Consider the following 16,127-nt stretch of genomic DNA (forward strand, 5'->3'; position numbering starts at 1 on the left):
AATTGGGTCCTTAGAACTGTACTGACACATGGCAGGTATCCTTAAATGTGGGTGGTTATCAATGTCATTGTCCCTACTCTGAATGTTGGTAGCTATCAATGTCACCATCAGTACTCTAAAGCCTACAGTGAGCTCAATCTCGTAGCACAAGGCTTTTCAAAGAGGAAACGCCTGACTTATAAGAATAACATTTCCTGAATAGCAGCAGCAGCTCCTTTCTGAGCTCTTACTTTGTGTTGGCTCTATGCCAAGAGTTGGACGAGTGTCATTTTACCTAGTCATTGAAAAAGACCCTATTAGGTAGGTACCATAATTATCCTTATATCTCTGGGAATGAACCAAGGCCAGAAAGGGCTCAGTAAAAGTATTAGGAGGCTGGGGCTGGGGATGTGGCTCAAGTGGTAGCGCGCTCGCCTGGCATGTGCGGGGCGCTGGGTTCAATCCTCAGCACCATATAAAAATAAAAAAATAAAGATGTTGTATCCACCAGAAACTAAAAAATAAATATTAAAAAAATTCTCTCTCTCTAAAAAAAAATAATAATAATTAGGGGTCCTGATTGATTAGCGATGTCTGATCTGGGCATAGCATCAAAAGGTACTCAGTGAGAAGGTGGAGATTGATTATCAATGTCTGCCACTGACACAGCAACAGCCCGGCAGAACCAGAGATATCAGGATCACACAAGGGCAGAAGGGCAGAGCTGGGGCTCAAATTCAGTCCTCAGGGATCCTAGAGCCAGATGCTGCTCTCTATATGCATCTCTTCAGCCTGCCAAGATCTTAAGCCCCTTGAGGACTGTGGCATTTGACTTCTTCCAGGGCTTCCATGGTACTGAGCATAACACTGAAGACGTGGCGGACGCTGAGGAACACTGGCTCCTGTTGAGATGAGGGGGGCTTCACATAGGAAAGCTTGCTCTGTGCCCCCTGAGTGTCAGCTCCATAAAGGTAGAAATCTTCTGTCTAGTAGTCTGGCACACAGTAGGTCCCTGATAAATAGCACCCGGGTGATGGAACCCAGGGGTGCTTAACCACTGAGCCACATCCCAGACCTGTTTTGTGTTTTATTTGGAGACAGGGTCTCACTTAATCGCTCAGGGCTGGCTAAGTTGCTGAGGCTGGCTTTGAGCTTTCCATCCTCCTGCCCCAGCCTCCCCAGTCTCTGGGCCCCTGCACCCGGCTGATAAATAGTTTGAGATGCGAGAGGGAGGTGCCACCTGTCTGAGCACAGTGTGGCACGGCTGTACCTTCGTCACCACCGCTGGTGGGCCTCGAACCAATTCCTCCCACTTTACAGAGGGGGAAACTGGGGCTGGGAATTCAACTTCCGTCTCAGCGCCTCCAGGCTGGCAGGTGGCAGAGCCAGGATTTAGGTCCACTCTGCCTGGCTCCAGCTTCCCGGCCCACAGCCCCCAACACCCACCCCGCTCAGCCGCACCCTTGGGGACCGACCACCCTCGGGGACCGACCACCCTGGAGCCCGGCTCACCTGCAGATGGGAATGGCCGGCACCAGCTGCTTGGGCCAGGTGGGCGACACCAGCAGGATGGACTCGGGGGCCGAGTTCCTGCGCTCCTCCTGCTCGCAGGGCCCCAGGAACTCCACGGCCGGGTAGATGTGGCGGGGCAGGCCGGCCTTGGGCGGGGCGGCCGCCACGGGCGCGGGGTCCGGGCTGGTCTTCCACATCTTGGGGGGGATCCCGCAGGGCGAGTCCGCGGCGAGGCTGCTGAGCGCGTCCATGAGCACGGCGGGCCCCGCGGGGCCGAGCGCGGCCGGAGGAGCGCCGTCCCGGGGCGCCGCGTGCGAGGGCTGCGGCGAGGGGCTGCGCGAGCGCTGGGGCGAGGCTGCGGGCCGCGGGGCGACCAGGGCCTCGGCGCACGAGTGCCTCCGCTTGGCGCCGGGCGACGAGGAGCGCGAGGCCGGACGGGGCACGGGCGAGTGGCGGCCCTGGCAGCTGTCGTCGGCGAGGCTGGTTCGAGGTGACATTATTGGCGAGGTTCTGGGGGAATAATGAGCAGGGATGTTTTGAAACTGCGGACACAGGTCGTCGGGCGCGCCGTTATTGGGCGAGACGCAGGGCGAGGTGTAGGGGGAGAAGGTGTCGGAAATGAAGCTGGCAGAGGAGCCGCTGCTAGCGGGGCTCAAGCAAAGCGGCTCGCGGTAGCCCTCGAAGCCGGGCACGGGCAGCGTGAACCTCGGGCCGGCCGCCGGCGGCTCCACCAGCAGGGTGCAGTCCCTGGCGCGGAGGGACCCCCCTGCCTGCATCAGTTCGTGGGACGGAGTGATCTCGATCCGAGGGCTCAGGCCCGAGGCCCCCGCTGGCTTGGCCGGGCTCAGAAAGTTCGGGGGCCCGACCCTATCCGGCTCTGCGAACCGGCCGGGGGGCTCCCCCGGGAAACTGGCCAGGGGGCTGTAGGGCTTGGGGCCATAGTCCGGGACATCATCAGGGTAGATTCCGGAGTGTGGGCTGACGACCTTATGTGCATTCGGTTCTTCTGGAAAGAGAAGGGGGAGGAGGGTCTTATAAGCCTCTAAAACAGAAGTCCCATGTCGAGCCACCAATCACAGGCTGGGTCGCCTCCTGTCACTTCATTCTGTTCAGCACCCCGCCCACACCAAACCACTGGCTGGAGCAGTGCAGCCACACCTGGAGGTGAGGCCATCCGTCCCAAATCCCCTGAAGAGAGAGGGGCCTTTTGAGTGTAGGGTAGGGTTGGTTCCAGACCCACATGGCCGTGACTGGAAGACCAGCAGGGCTGATGCTCCAGGCGGTGGTTTCAGTGGAAACCTTAGAAGAAATGCGATGGTCTCCCACCACATTCATAGCGCCCACACACCCCCCGCTGAAATGACACCCTGCTACCCAGGATGCGCTCTGAGCCTCCTGGGGCTATTTGATGTCATTGCCGGTTAGGACCCATTAAGCAGATCTCGTGCCCCTCCGAGCTCTGCAGCTGAACCCTAGGTGAAGTGGCCAATTCAGAACCAGGATTCAGAACCAGGAACAGAGCCGTGTTATCTGTGCCGGTCACCTAGGCATGCCCATTCCCCACCTCACACTGTCGCCTAATTCCAAGCCTAAACCCCCCTTGACAGACATCCTGTCTCACTGACCTGCGCCCTCCACATGGCACCCTGCACAGCCCAGAGCACCCACTAGGTGGGAGGTTCCTGTGCAGGGGACCTGCTTGTCCCACCACCCTCTGGCCCCACTGCCCCTCCAAGGCCCCCCAGCTCCACCTTCTCCACCAGGGACTAGGGTCAGCCTGGGCTCCTGGGCTCTGCCCCCGTACCAGCTCTCAGCAAATCCTCAGTGCTCTGCTGCCAGCACACAAACCAAACTCAAACGTCCCCCCACCCATCATGCCCACCCTGGTCCAAGCCCCGCTCTGCTCCCCCCTGAACTCTGTGGTCACCTCCTCTGGTCTCCCCATGCCTTCCCTCTCCCCCTCCAGTCTGGTCTCCAGGCCATAGCTAATGAAACATCCATTCTAGAAACCCTTCGTGAAGGCCTCCCCTGACCCTGTAGACAGGCCCTAAAGCATGGCCCAGCCTGGTCCCACGGTTCCCCAAGCTGACTCAGCAGCAGCCCGGCTGTCAGTGTCTGTTGTCAAGCAGTGCCTGACTCAGAGCGCTCGAGGCACAGCTCCTCCCCCGAGACCTTTCCCGGGCGGCTTCCCTGGATTCCTTTACGTATCTGCTCAGCCAGCATCTGCCTTGACCATCCGCAAGATCACCTCCACCCCCTCACCTGCCACCTCTTCTCCACTGGCACCTTCTACCAGCTCACATCACATCAGACACCTCTCTGTTTGGGGAACTCATCCTGCTAAACCAAGAGAGGCCAACTAGGGCCCACAAGCCAAATCTGGCCCACAGACTGCGTCTGTGAATAAAGTTTTATTGGAACACAGCCACGCTGGTTCATTTACACGGGGCCTGGGGGGGGGGGGGCACCCAAGCTCAGAGTTGTGGCCATACTGACCACAGGGCCTACAATATTTACTATCTGGCCCTTTGTGGAAGTCTGCGACCCTGCCCTGGACACTAGGCTCTGCCAGGGCTGGACCGTGTCTGTTGTGGCTCCGTGCTGTTTGCCAAGCTCCTACCACAGTGCCTGGCACTGGCCGGCCCTCCACTAACATTGGTGGAGTGGTTGAGAGAATAGATGAATAGGGAATGGTGCCCGGCCAGCGGTGGGACCTCTTCCTGAAGCTGCCAGCCTAGCTCATGCCGGGGAGTGAGCGTGGACACTCAGGGGATCCTCAACCTCCTTGTGCCCTTTTGGGGTCACCCTGGAGGAAGTACAGTCTAGCTTAGCTGAACTGATCTCAGAGGGTCTGTAGGTGACTCCACTTCAGGTAAAAGTCCCAAAATGGCTTCCCACAACTCTCGGGGTACAGGTGAATGGCTTCAATTAGGCCAGCCTGGCCGGGGATCTCCTAGTCCCTCCTCTCTCCACTCTCTTGCCTCCCTCTCTCTGGACACCAGCTAAACTGGACTTTGTGGGAAGCACCTCCTTCCTTCCCACCCCAGGACCTTTGCATGTGCAGCTCCTCACCCCTCCTCCACACATCCAAAGCTCACTGAGGCCCACAAGCTCCACCAGAGTGCCACGGGCTCTCAGAGGCTTCCTGGCTTCTTGACTGGCTCAGGCCGCTGCCTACCCTGCACTGTTCCAAGTTCTAGTGAGATAACTGTAGGGTCATCTTATCATCATCTGCCTGCCCCCAACCCATCAGTAAATGCCATGAGGGTTCTCTTGCCCCACACTATCTCCAGCACCCAGATGGAACCTGCCACAAAGCAGGGGCTCAAAAAAAAAATTTGTCAGCCGGTTGAAGTTCAAAAAAGTCTCTGTGGGACACTGGAACTCAAGATGCTAATATCCAAACCAAAAGACAGACAGCAGCAACCTCCTCTAGAGAGGATGATTGAGTAATATCTGTCAAAACTCCAGGCACACATGCCCTGGGGACTTAGCAATGCCACTCTTAGAAATTGATCCTGCAGGGACACTCTCATCTGTGCAAAATGAAGTGTGCATAAGACGGTTCCCGGAGACCTGTCTGTTATCAAGGGCTTGGAAGCAAACTGAAGTCCACCCAGTGGGAATGGCCTAGATCCTGGTTCCTTGAGCATGGATATGGAACAGCACTAAGACTTAGCACTGAAGAAGAAAGTTGGTCTGGAGACAGTGTGCACGGGATGAAAAGGGTGGGTGAGAGAAGGCACACACACATGTGCATGCACGTGCGCACAGTGCACAGATCACTTGGTTTTCTGGAAGTTACAGGTAGCAATGACTTCCCGCAGGAAGAGGCTAAGTAACCAGGGATGGAGGCACAGCAGAAAGGAGACTTTCCTACCTCTGCATTACGTACAGAAAAGGAATATAATACCCCAGCATTTTAAAGATTTTACTTTACGGGCTGGGGGAGGGGGAGGGGACAGAACATCATATGTGGCAACGGAACCCTGGCTTACGAAGCAGGAAACTGAAAATCAAGTCCTGCTTTGCCACTACCTAGCTGGGTGACTTTGGAAAAGTCCCCCACCCACTCTCGGCCTCAAGCTCCTCATTTTAGAACAGAGTGGTGTGAAACGGAATCCATCTCCTCTGTCGCTTCTGGCTCTGAGGCCCTCTGATTTTTCTAGCTAGAGTCTGTGGGGTCTGGAGTTCTTGTGAAGTTGCAGCCAGGGTAAACTTGTGTTTGAACTTGTGCACACACACGCAGACATGCTTACACATATGTGCAGGCACGCACACACACACACACACACTCGCACATGCCTTCCTGGCAGGTAAGAGAGCAGAAATCTGTAATCAAGGGGAAGATCAGCGCCAAATCCATGTCCAACAACACTCTGAGAGTCCACCGCTCTGCAAACCAGCAAAACTAAGCCTCCTAGCAAAAATTCTGGCCTTATCAGAAAAAACTGCAGCAGCTTATCAGAAACACCCCGGGCAGCTGTGGACAGTCCCAGAAATGCAGGCACAAAGCATAAGTCACTGCCGCTCCCCGGGAGCCCCGAGAAACAGCCAAACAGCCGCCTTTATGCGCTCTGAAGTGTCGAGCATTTGCACTGGTTTTAATTAATCCCCGCGGCAGAGTCTTGCTGTCTTTTTCCCTCCCCTCTCCCCAAGATTGAATTTGAGCGGCAGGCGGGGAGGACGGCAGTAATTAATAACCACCGGCTTCTCTGTCCTCTGGGTTTTGGACAGCAAGTCTCACAACCAGCGCATCAGTGAAATATTTCCTGAAGTAGCCGAGATTTCTCCTGGGGCTGCGGCACCCTGGCACGGCTGTCCCTGCGCCCACCCCCTGCAGGAGCTGGCTCTGTCTCACCACCCCGGGTCCTCGAGAGACGCCAAAACCCTTGCAACCCCAGAAGATATTACTGACTTAATATTTCTATTTAAATTCATTTGCATATTAATTTTGCTGTATTTTAAAAGGAAACTTCATACTGCTACCACAAATGGAAAATCAGTGTCACCTCCATAAACGGCAGGCAGGGTAAAAATACAGCAAAAATAGAAGTTACCAAATTCAAGCAAGACTCGGGGGCCAGTCTTGGCAGCTGCACTGCCCACGTTCTGTTTATTGAGGTCTCACATATATACAGCTGTTGACGGGAGCGTGCAGATGTTGAGCATGGGGCCCACAAGCTTTGTCCAGGGTTAGCCCCCTTGTTACTGCCACCACGATTGAGAAGTGACCCGTTCCCACCACCCCATGAAGTCCACCTGCGTTCAGCCCCCGTCACCGAGACCCCACTCCTGATGAGTTCAAAAGAGAAGATAGCACCAGGAAGGACACAGCTCGATCGCGGGCAGTGTCCCCACCTAAAACCATCTCACCTGCCACGGGAGCTACCTGGCCCGCCCCCGAGATATGGGTGCCAAAAGGCAAGAAGAGGCGAACGCAGTGATGGGAGATGAGGTGGCCTCCCGGGTCTTGTATGCCTTCATGATTTGCACGGGCTGTTCCTCTTGCCAGCATGCCCTTCCGTGCCTCCTGCCCTGCACAGCTCAACTTGAGCCACCTCCTCCTGCAGGCCCCCCGCTCCCCGAGCTGCACGAGGCAGGTCTTCATGCTCCCAGATCTGCAGGGTCCCAGACTGAAGTCCATCTCGGGAGTCACTCTCCTGTCTCCCCTGGACTGTGGGCTTTCTGAAGGGGGGCGGGGGCCCTGGAGAACTCACAGGCGCTGTGGAAGGCACGCTCCGTGGGGTGGATTATCTAATCCCCCAACCCTATGTGAGGGGGTACAGTTTGTCCCCCTTTTACAGAGAGAAGACTGAGACACAGAGAGGTGAGTTAAAGAGCCCAAAGGCCTCAGCTGACCCCAGGCAGCCGCAGTGCACCCACCCCAGTCGGGGATACTCAACCTCCGAACTCTGCTGTGGGCCCCTGTGGCCTCCGACAGCATCCCTGGCCTCTACCCCCTGAGGCCAGCGGTGGCCTCCTTGGCCCTCCCACTGAGGGCACTACCAGATGCCTCCCGGGAGGCAGAGCCGCCCCAGCTGAGCGCAGCCACCCAGGGCCCCACCAGGCAGAGGCCCAGGCATTGGAGGCCTCAGCCCGCAGCGCCCACCCGCCAGCCCGCGTGACTCAGGAGGGAGCCGCCAGCCTCCACAGGTAGCTCATTTCTGCAGCAGCTACCTGGAAGTTCCCATCATTATCACCCCTCTTTCCTGTCAGGTTCCTGGGTGCTTATCAGAAAATCTAGACCCTGTGAACTTTTGGGGAGAACAAGATTTCTGGGAAGGCCAGGCCAGCGGCTCATCAGCAGGAGATCTGCTCCGGGGGTTCAGATGCCACAGCCAAGGGCACAACGCAGCCTCAGGGCCAGCGCCACCCCGCCCCTCCTGCCAGGGGAGGGCACTCCACGTTCTCGGGGTGACAGGGGCCACGCAGCCCACCACAGCTCACCTGGCCCCCGAGCTCCCAGCACACAGGAGGACGCTGGGTAAACAGGAGGACTGGACCTTGGCTATTATGGAGAAAAGCGGAAATTCTGCCCTTTCCTGCGACAGTGACCCTGTTTTATGACTTGAAAGTGTGACGTGTGCTAGCCCCGATCTTCCTTCAAAAAAGGAAGAAATTTTTACAAAAATAGAAGGGATTGGTCAGCACTCCAGGGAATTCTCCTTTTCATCTCAGATTCTGCTGACCTTCAGAAAGTGTGGGGGGTGGGTGAAGAGAGCCTGCCACTCCCCCTCACCTCCCCAGGCCACCTGGGCCCCAACTCAATCTTACCAAAGCCTTGGTGACTCAGTGAGCTACTTGTAATAACAGAAGTGATAAGAGCCAACACGTAAACCTTTTATTGTGTACCAAGAACCACTGCACTCCTCTACCACATGAACAGGTTTCTCTCACCAGAATCCTATGAGGCATGTAATCTAGTTTCCCCCATTTTAGCGTGGAAAATGAGGCTCAGAGAGGGTGAGTAATCTGCCTAAAGTCACACAGCTTTTGAGTGGCTGAGCCAAGATTCAGTCTTAGGCAACCTGACTCCTCTCCGGTCCCAAACACGACTCCACCCCACTTCTCATAAAAGAGGCCATTTCCTGGATGGTAACACCTTAACCCCGAAACAGAGAAAGGAGGTTCTCCCTGGGGCCCCTCACAATTGCAGGGCCCCTCATAAGCAAGGACACCAACTCCTTTCTTCTGTAACGTTCTCAGTCCTCCACTGGCTGAGGATCAAGTCGAGGGACATTTTAAAAGTCTCATTCAGGCCTCGTGGTGGCCTCCACCAGGGCCTCTCCTCGGGGAGGCCTCCTTGCCCACCCTCAGGAAGACCCAGGGCCAAGCACGCGGCAGCCTCTCGGGGACAGCCGACCAGCCACAGGAGCTTCTGAGAAAGGGAAGGACCCGCGGGTTTTCAGGAAGCAGAACAGACTGACCCCAACAGAAACCCCGTGGGGACCTGCAGGAGGCGCCTGTCCCTCTGGGGGAGGGGCCAAGTCCAGCGGTGACTGGGGGCTTGGATGACCGGAGGAGAGGAGCCAGGGCCTGGCCTGGGGTGACCACGGGCCGCCCGGCCATGTCCGAGGTGCCCCCTGCCCTGGCTCACGCCCTGAGGTGGTGGTGTCCCCGGCCCTGGCTTGGAGACACCACAGTCTGTCACCATGGCAGCGAGGAGGATGCCACAGCCTGGCACTGCGGCCTGCAGCCAGGGGAGAGGGTGGCGGAAGGAGCTGGCCGCCTTGGCAGGTCTCTGGGCCTCCTGCTCACGGGGGCTCCTCACCCATAGCCAGGGCCTCCTCCAGAAGCCACTGGATGCTTCCAGGTCACAAGCCCGTCACCTGTCACTCTGCAAACTTCCCAGGAAGCCTCCAAGCCCAGCTCCGCCAGGCACACGCCACAGGAGCTGGATTCCAGGCGGGTGACTCATGTGCGTTAAGAATGAAGGAAACTCAGGTTGTCATGCCCTGCGCTCCACACAGACTCCTCCGCTCTGAAAGCTGAGAAATTCCATCCGGATCAGTGAGGCCCAGAAATGTCAGAACGGGGAGGGAAGACGTCCCTGTCCTGTCTCCTGGAAAAGGCCACCTGGAGCAGCTCTGGCTGCTGACCCGCCCAGCCACACGGCCCTCCTCCGCAGCCCGGCGGCACTTCCCAGGCCACTACCACGGGACAGGCCCCCCACAGGACCAGGACAGCCCCAGAACCACCTCACAGACGCGGCTGGCGGGCCACTGGCCAAACACGCCCCACGCTGCGGCCCTGCTCAGGAGAGGACCGGAGCACACAGGCCCCAGGTCACTGTGAGGTGGGGGCAGGGGCCCTGCACCCCAGCTGGCAGACACCAGGTTTCTTGGCTCCTTGGAATCTGGAGGGAAGGGCTGTGTCTTGTTGGCTTAAAGCCACCCTGGGGCCCCCTGCTTTCAACACTCCAGAGACCTTCCTGCACCCTCATCCTGAAGCCACTGTGCGGGACCCCAGGAGCCCCCCAGGCTTCTCCCTGCAGTTGATACCCATCCTGGGAGGCAGGCACTGCCTGTACCTCTGTGCCAGACAAGGGTTGGGGGACAGAGGAACCCACTGGTCAAAAAAATAGTCAAGGACACAGCTGGATCTCAGGGCCCCGCCCAGCCAGAAGCTCTCAGGACCTGGTCACCGTCACGGGGCTTGGCGGTCCTGACGCACACTGGACACGCCCTCTCCCTTTGCTAGGCTGGCCCCATGTGTGCGGGCACTTCTTGGTCACTGCAGGGGAGTGGTCCTCTGGATGGGCACACCACCTCTTTATCCACCTCCCCCATCCTTAAAGGAGACAGCCACTCGGGTGGCACCCGTGATGGGGAGTGTTTGTAACCAGACAGTGAGAGATGGACAGAGAAGAGGACTCAAGTGGCTTCCTCTCCAAAAGGAGAAGGAAAGATCTGGTCAGAAAAACTGGCCAGAAATAGACTTCAGATAATCCTGCAGAAGCTGGCTGGCCACGCAAGCACCCCCCCCCCCCCCCCCCCCCCCGTGAAGGCCTGCAGGAGGGACACGCCTCCTCATCCTCCACCTTGCCGGGCGCCAGCCCTCCCCAGCTCCAGCCACCTCCAGGAGCAGTGGCCCTTACTGATTCCCATTCCCCTGGCACCATCGGAAAAGCCGATTTCCACTTTTATTTCATCAACTTCAAATCCAAGTGGAAACTTCCCCTTGGAGACAGTGGGGGCCCACGTCGTGCTTGGCCAGGGACAGAGACTTAAAATTAATACCTTATTGACTGACGGGTTCTCATTTATACTTCTCCCCAAGAGCTTTCATTCCAGTGCCATGTTCCCGGAGGTGGGCACACTCATCAGCAGCCCGCCAAGGCCCGGTCATGAAGACAATCCTGCTACACTGGCGGCAGAACCCAGGTGAGGTCACCCACTGCAGATCTGAGACCTGCAGAGAACCTTCTGGGGACTGTGCAGGTCAACAGCGCCTTCCCTTAGCCACCAAAGAACTGTTGCCGCATCTCAGACTCAAAGCCCGGCCCCCACTGAACCCCCTGGGCCTGCAGGCCTGGGTTTCCCAGCAGGTCTGTTGTGATAAGGACCTGAGCTTTTTTTTTTTTTTTTTTTTTTTTATTGTTGGTCGTTCAAAACATTACATAGTTCTTAATATATCATATTTCACAGTTTGATCTTTGCAGCCACTTTCCTGCCTTCAGAAAGCTCACCCAGGCATGGCTCAATTAAAATCTGCATGGGGAATGCATTTTATTAACTAAAACAGGCCCAGCTGAAAAAAAAATGCTTTTTCCCAAATCCTCTGATTAGAAAGGAGGAGGGTCCCAAATGCCAACTGGGGGGGGAGGGGGGAAGCCACTCTCCCCGCTGTGACTGTGGCTGGCAGCCGTCTTTGGTGTGTTTCTTTTACAGAGGAAAAAACAACAAGGACCATTAAAGGGCCGAGGCACAGGGCTTCAGAACCAAACGCAGGTCTGTAGGAACCGGGGTGGGGGGGTGGGGGGACAGAGGGACACGTGAAAAGACGTCACAGAGATGCCACAGGAAGATCCAGAGGGTGAAGAAGTGCACTTCGAAATGACCCTGCTTCCTCGACAAGCAGCCGCCAACAGCCGGGCGGGAACTCCCACGGGACACAAGATTCAGGGCCACATGGACCAGTCCCAGTGTGGGGTCATTTAGGTCTCGGGTGGAACAACCCAGCTCTACAGAGATACTTCGCAGACGAAGCAGAAATACTGGGGCGCTGGATATTCGGTGATGATCTTGGTTTTAATAATGGTGCATGCAGGTGGGCCTCCATGGCCCTGGGCTGAGCCTCGGTGGAGGAAACCACTTCCAAAAAAATAAATCAATCAAAAGTATCCAGGGGGAACTGGACTGAACACTAGAGACAGTTTCCTCGTCCTTATTCCTTAAGTAATCCAATGTGACAACTGTAATGTGGCACTTACACTGTACTAGGGACCACAAGTGACCTGGGAGGGATTTAAAATCCACAGGGAGGTTCATGCAATCCTCCACCTACAAGGGACTTGAGCCACACCCGGAGGATCTCGGTGTGGCAGGAAGCTGGCCCTGGAAGAAGCCCCCTGAGGAGACTGAGGGACCCCGTGTTTCATTTGTCTCATCTTTGAGAGATAGATACCTCCTAATCTATTAATAAAACATTATGACACCTAGAATTTCACTGAAAGTAGCCGAGGGTGGGGCGGAGAAGACGTAGGGACTGAGACACGGAATGAGCCCATCCCCACTAGGATCCCCTCTGCTGAAGTGGGTGACGGACCGGGAGCTGATTATATCATCACCTCTACTTTGCATATTTTGGCAAAAGTTCATAATGAAAGTTCAGGGGCAAGCTAAAGGTGCCCTCTTGTTTGGGGAACTTGCACCAGGCCTGGCTGGGACTGGTCAACCCCGCCCGACCCAGAAGGGCCCAGGTTGGCGTCTGGCTCTATCCCCTGAGCTGTCTGGAGAGCATCTGTGCCGTGCATGGCGAGCTCAGCCCGGGCCTGCGCGGCTTCCTGTGCTGGGCAGGGAGGAAGTTCCCCGGGAGGGGGGGCCCCCCCGCACCCATGGCGCTGCATCTCCAGGACTGCTCCTCCAGCCCTGGCTCGGCAGCCCTCAGGGCCAGGGTATGACACCTGGGGAGATCCCCCGCCCCAGCAAGGAGAACCTTCCTGTCTCACAATCTGGACAATTAAGGAAGCAATTGCAGCCAGCAGAGTTCCGGGCTGAGGTCGCAGCCTGGGTCGGAGTCCCAGGTCAGAAGCCAGCGGGCAACCAAGCAGGGCCAAGACACCTCAAGGTGCCGGCTCCCATCAGGCCAGCACCCCTCGTTCCTGGCCCGTGTGCTCTGACAGCTTAGGGTTCACCAGGGCGCAGGAGGCCTCTCTCCTCTCCCAGGCTGCCCAGAACTCAGGACAGGGAGAGGCTCATCACCACGCGGCTGCCGTCCCACACTCCTGAGCCCCTTGTGAACGGGAATCACCCACCTCACTAACACCAGGTAGACCCAACAGGGAGGGAGGGAACTGGCACCACCGGCCCACCTCACAGATGAGAAAATGCAGGCCTGGGAGCCAACTCCACACGCCACCAGCACATCTCTAAGAAGGGATTCTGCAATTTTCACCCATTTCTCTGGCAACTACATTACAGGCTTGCCAGATGCCAGGCACTTCCCCTAGCCAAGGCCACCCAGGTGGAAAGCAACGAAGGCGGAATGTCAAGGCGGGACCTTCTGATTTCAGACCTGGTGCTCCAGCAAGCCGAGTCAGTGGTCCCCACAACCGGAGGGAACAAAGGTACAGGTGGCCCAGGGAGCATGCACGACCATCCATGAGACAGAGAAAGAAATGGACACATAGCCGGACCCCCACTCACACCTGGCGCTCTTCTGTTTCTGTTTTTGCTGGCAATTCTAAAGCAAGTCTAATCCCACGAGGGGAGTAGGCAGCACACAGGTGACTCTGGGCATATCAACTATAAGGAGGGAACGGGCACACGTCACCGCACAAGGGCATGCTGGATGCTGCCAAGAACACAGCTCCAAATGGGGTCCCGCTGCTCTGGGGGTGCAGTCTGGCGACGGGCTGCAGTGCTTAGGGAGGAACTCAGGAACCCCAGGGGCTCAGCCCAGCGCCTCCCCTGGAACTCACCAATGCCTGGCTCTCGGCCAAGTTCCCAGTTCCGGGCGGAACCCAGGAGGTTCCACTGCACAGGCAGGAGCGACGGCCACTAACAGGTGGCCCTGCATCGCTCACATCTACTTCACCCGCCACCTTCCAGGGTACAGAGCCTTGGGAACTGAGGTAAGGCCTTAAGGTTTTCACAGCCTCTGCTCCCAATCCAAAGCTAAGGCCCCTAAGGGACAGAGGGCCTTTAATTTAGGAGCTCAAGTGACATGTGTTGAGCAGAGCAGAGGATGGCGGCAGCTCTATCCCCAGGTCCTCTGCTCCCTGACAAGGCCTCGGCTCAAGTCCAGCCTCGCCTCACCTCCCAGCTGCACCTGGAGACAGGCTCACCTAGGCCTGGTGTGTTCAGAGAACCTGCCTGCTTGGCGTGCAGCCCTATTTTTAGCAAGCACCAAAAAAACCAGTTACTGTATCACAGCACCTCATTTGTCCCTATTTGTTTACCAGGCTGTGCCCCACGTTGGCCCGGGGGCCAGGCAAGGGCAGGGACCACATCTCATTTGTCTCTACACCCACGGGGCCTGGCACGAAACCAGCATTCAGTGTGTTTGCTGAAAGAATGAGGTTTTAATTGTCCCCTGTGACAGGGCTGAGAGCAGGTGTTCCTCAGGCGAAGTGCTGTCGACACTAGGGGGCGGGGCAGAGGGTCGGTAACTGCCCCTGAGATGGGGTGCAAGGCACACGTGGGGGGCAGCACTTGGGGAGGATGCAGAGGCGCCCCCAAGGGCTCGTGCATGCTGTGTGCACCTACAGTCCTTAGAGTGTGCACACTCACATGTGTGTGCCTGAGTGGCACCCGCAGCTTTGTTAAAGGGCTGCCACCCCCAGAGCTGAAGGATCCGAGGAAGAGACTCTACAAAACAATAAGCAGTGGTCGGGAAGAGTCTGCCGTCTCGGGGAACGGCAAGGCTGGCGCCAGAGGCCTAACTTCCCAGGACTGGAAGGAGGGAGGCAGCAGACCTATTAGGGCAAACCAGAGATGAGCACCCTACCACATCCATGGCCAGGCAGCACACGGGGATCCCACAGTTCTGGAGGTGATCAGGATTCCCAGTACCCATCTGTCTCCCTCAAAGTATTATGAGTTGGGAGAAGTGAGAGTCCACCAAATTCCAAGCATGCACAAGAAATCCAAATCCTCAAGTGTTCGACAACAACACATCCCCTCCAGGGTGGGACCTGCAGAAGTCAGGATGCCATAGCACACACATGCATACGTATACACACACACACACACACACACACACACACACACAATATGCTTGGCTGCTCCTTCCACTAGTAAAAAGATGTGCATGCACTTGACATCTCTAGTCAAGTTTGAAAGCTTAGATAGATGAAATGGATCATTTCTTAGAAAAATAGTTTACCAAAACTGACTCCAATAGAAATGGAAAGTGTAAACAGCCCAGTCCTCACAGACTCAACAGAGAAAGTCACCCAGAAACAAGCCCACAAAAAAGCACCAGTACCAGAAGTTCCACAGAGGACTCTGGCACACTGTTAAACACTGTTCTGCTGGGGATACACAAGTTGCTCCCAAGCATAGAGAAGGAACAAAACCTAAAGCTTGACTGCACAGGAAAAAAGGCACTAAAGGTGAATATTGCTGGAAGAAAAAACACTTAACTATTACCAACAGATGTCACCGCTCTTCAAAAAAACAATACAAAGTCACCAAGGGAGTTTATGTCAAGAATGTTTCAATATTAGGCAATTGATTAATATAAGCCAATACGGTAACAGGTCTCAGAAGAATAAAATCCTATTTCCCATAGATGCTAAACAGCCTTTGATGTGATTCAACTCCCATTCCTAACAAAACTCCCAAGGAAATAAGAATGGATGGTTACCTCCTCAACATAAGTAAATGTGTGCACCTCAATGCTAAACCAACGCTGATGGACAACCTCCTCCTGGAGGCATCTGATAATGCAATCAGACACAGGAAAAGAACAGGCACATTTTAAGGCATGAGGTCTTATTGTCCATGGTATTCCCAAGACCTAGCATGATCCATGCTTAACAGTTGGTTGGGTGAGTAACTGAATAATGGCTCTCATTAATTGAGCACCTCTATTAATAAAAGCAAGAGTTTAACAAAATGCTGGTGATGAATCACACCTTGTGCTGATTTAAATGAATTAACCCACTCTAGGTGGGCCATGATCCTTTAAGGTAAGGACCATTATTTCAACCACTTTACACATAAGCAAACAGAGATCCAGAGCTGTCAAATGACTAACTCAAGAACACCCTGCTCGTGTTTACATGTCCACCCTTGCCATGATCCCAGGGGCCTGGCCAATGGCTATGCATGTACCTCTTATCAATGGAGCAGTGAGGAGCCTCCTAGAGTTCTGAGACCAAGCTCTGGAGTATGCTCAGACCTGAGCTCTGCCGTTTACCAGCTGTACTTTCTTGAGAAGATCACTTTACCTCTCTGTGCCTTCTC

The 16,127-nt window shown here is 55.9% G+C and overlaps 1 protein-coding gene across 6 annotated transcripts in view; it reads right to left on the reverse strand.

Moving 5' to 3' along the window:
• The window catches only part of NFATC2 (nuclear factor of activated T cells 2), a 135,234-nt gene that overhangs the window by 102,259 nt on the left and 16,848 nt on the right, over positions 1–16,127 (reverse strand). For 4 of the 6 annotated variants that reach the window (XM_081291058.1, XM_081291059.1, XM_081291056.1 and 1 more), the window contains exon 2: positions 1,492–2,497. In XM_081291058.1, coding sequence (XP_081147184.1) covers positions 1,492–2,497 — 1,006 coding nt within the window. The remainder of the gene's footprint in view (positions 1–1,491; positions 2,498–16,127) is intronic. The other 2 variants (XM_081291060.1, XM_081291061.1) reach the window with 1 other exon arrangement.

Source organism: Spermophilus citellus, assembly GCF_964194105.1.
Source record: "Spermophilus citellus genome assembly, chromosome: 4".
In the NCBI taxonomy this organism is placed as follows: Eukaryota; Metazoa; Chordata; class Mammalia; order Rodentia; family Sciuridae; genus Spermophilus; species Spermophilus citellus.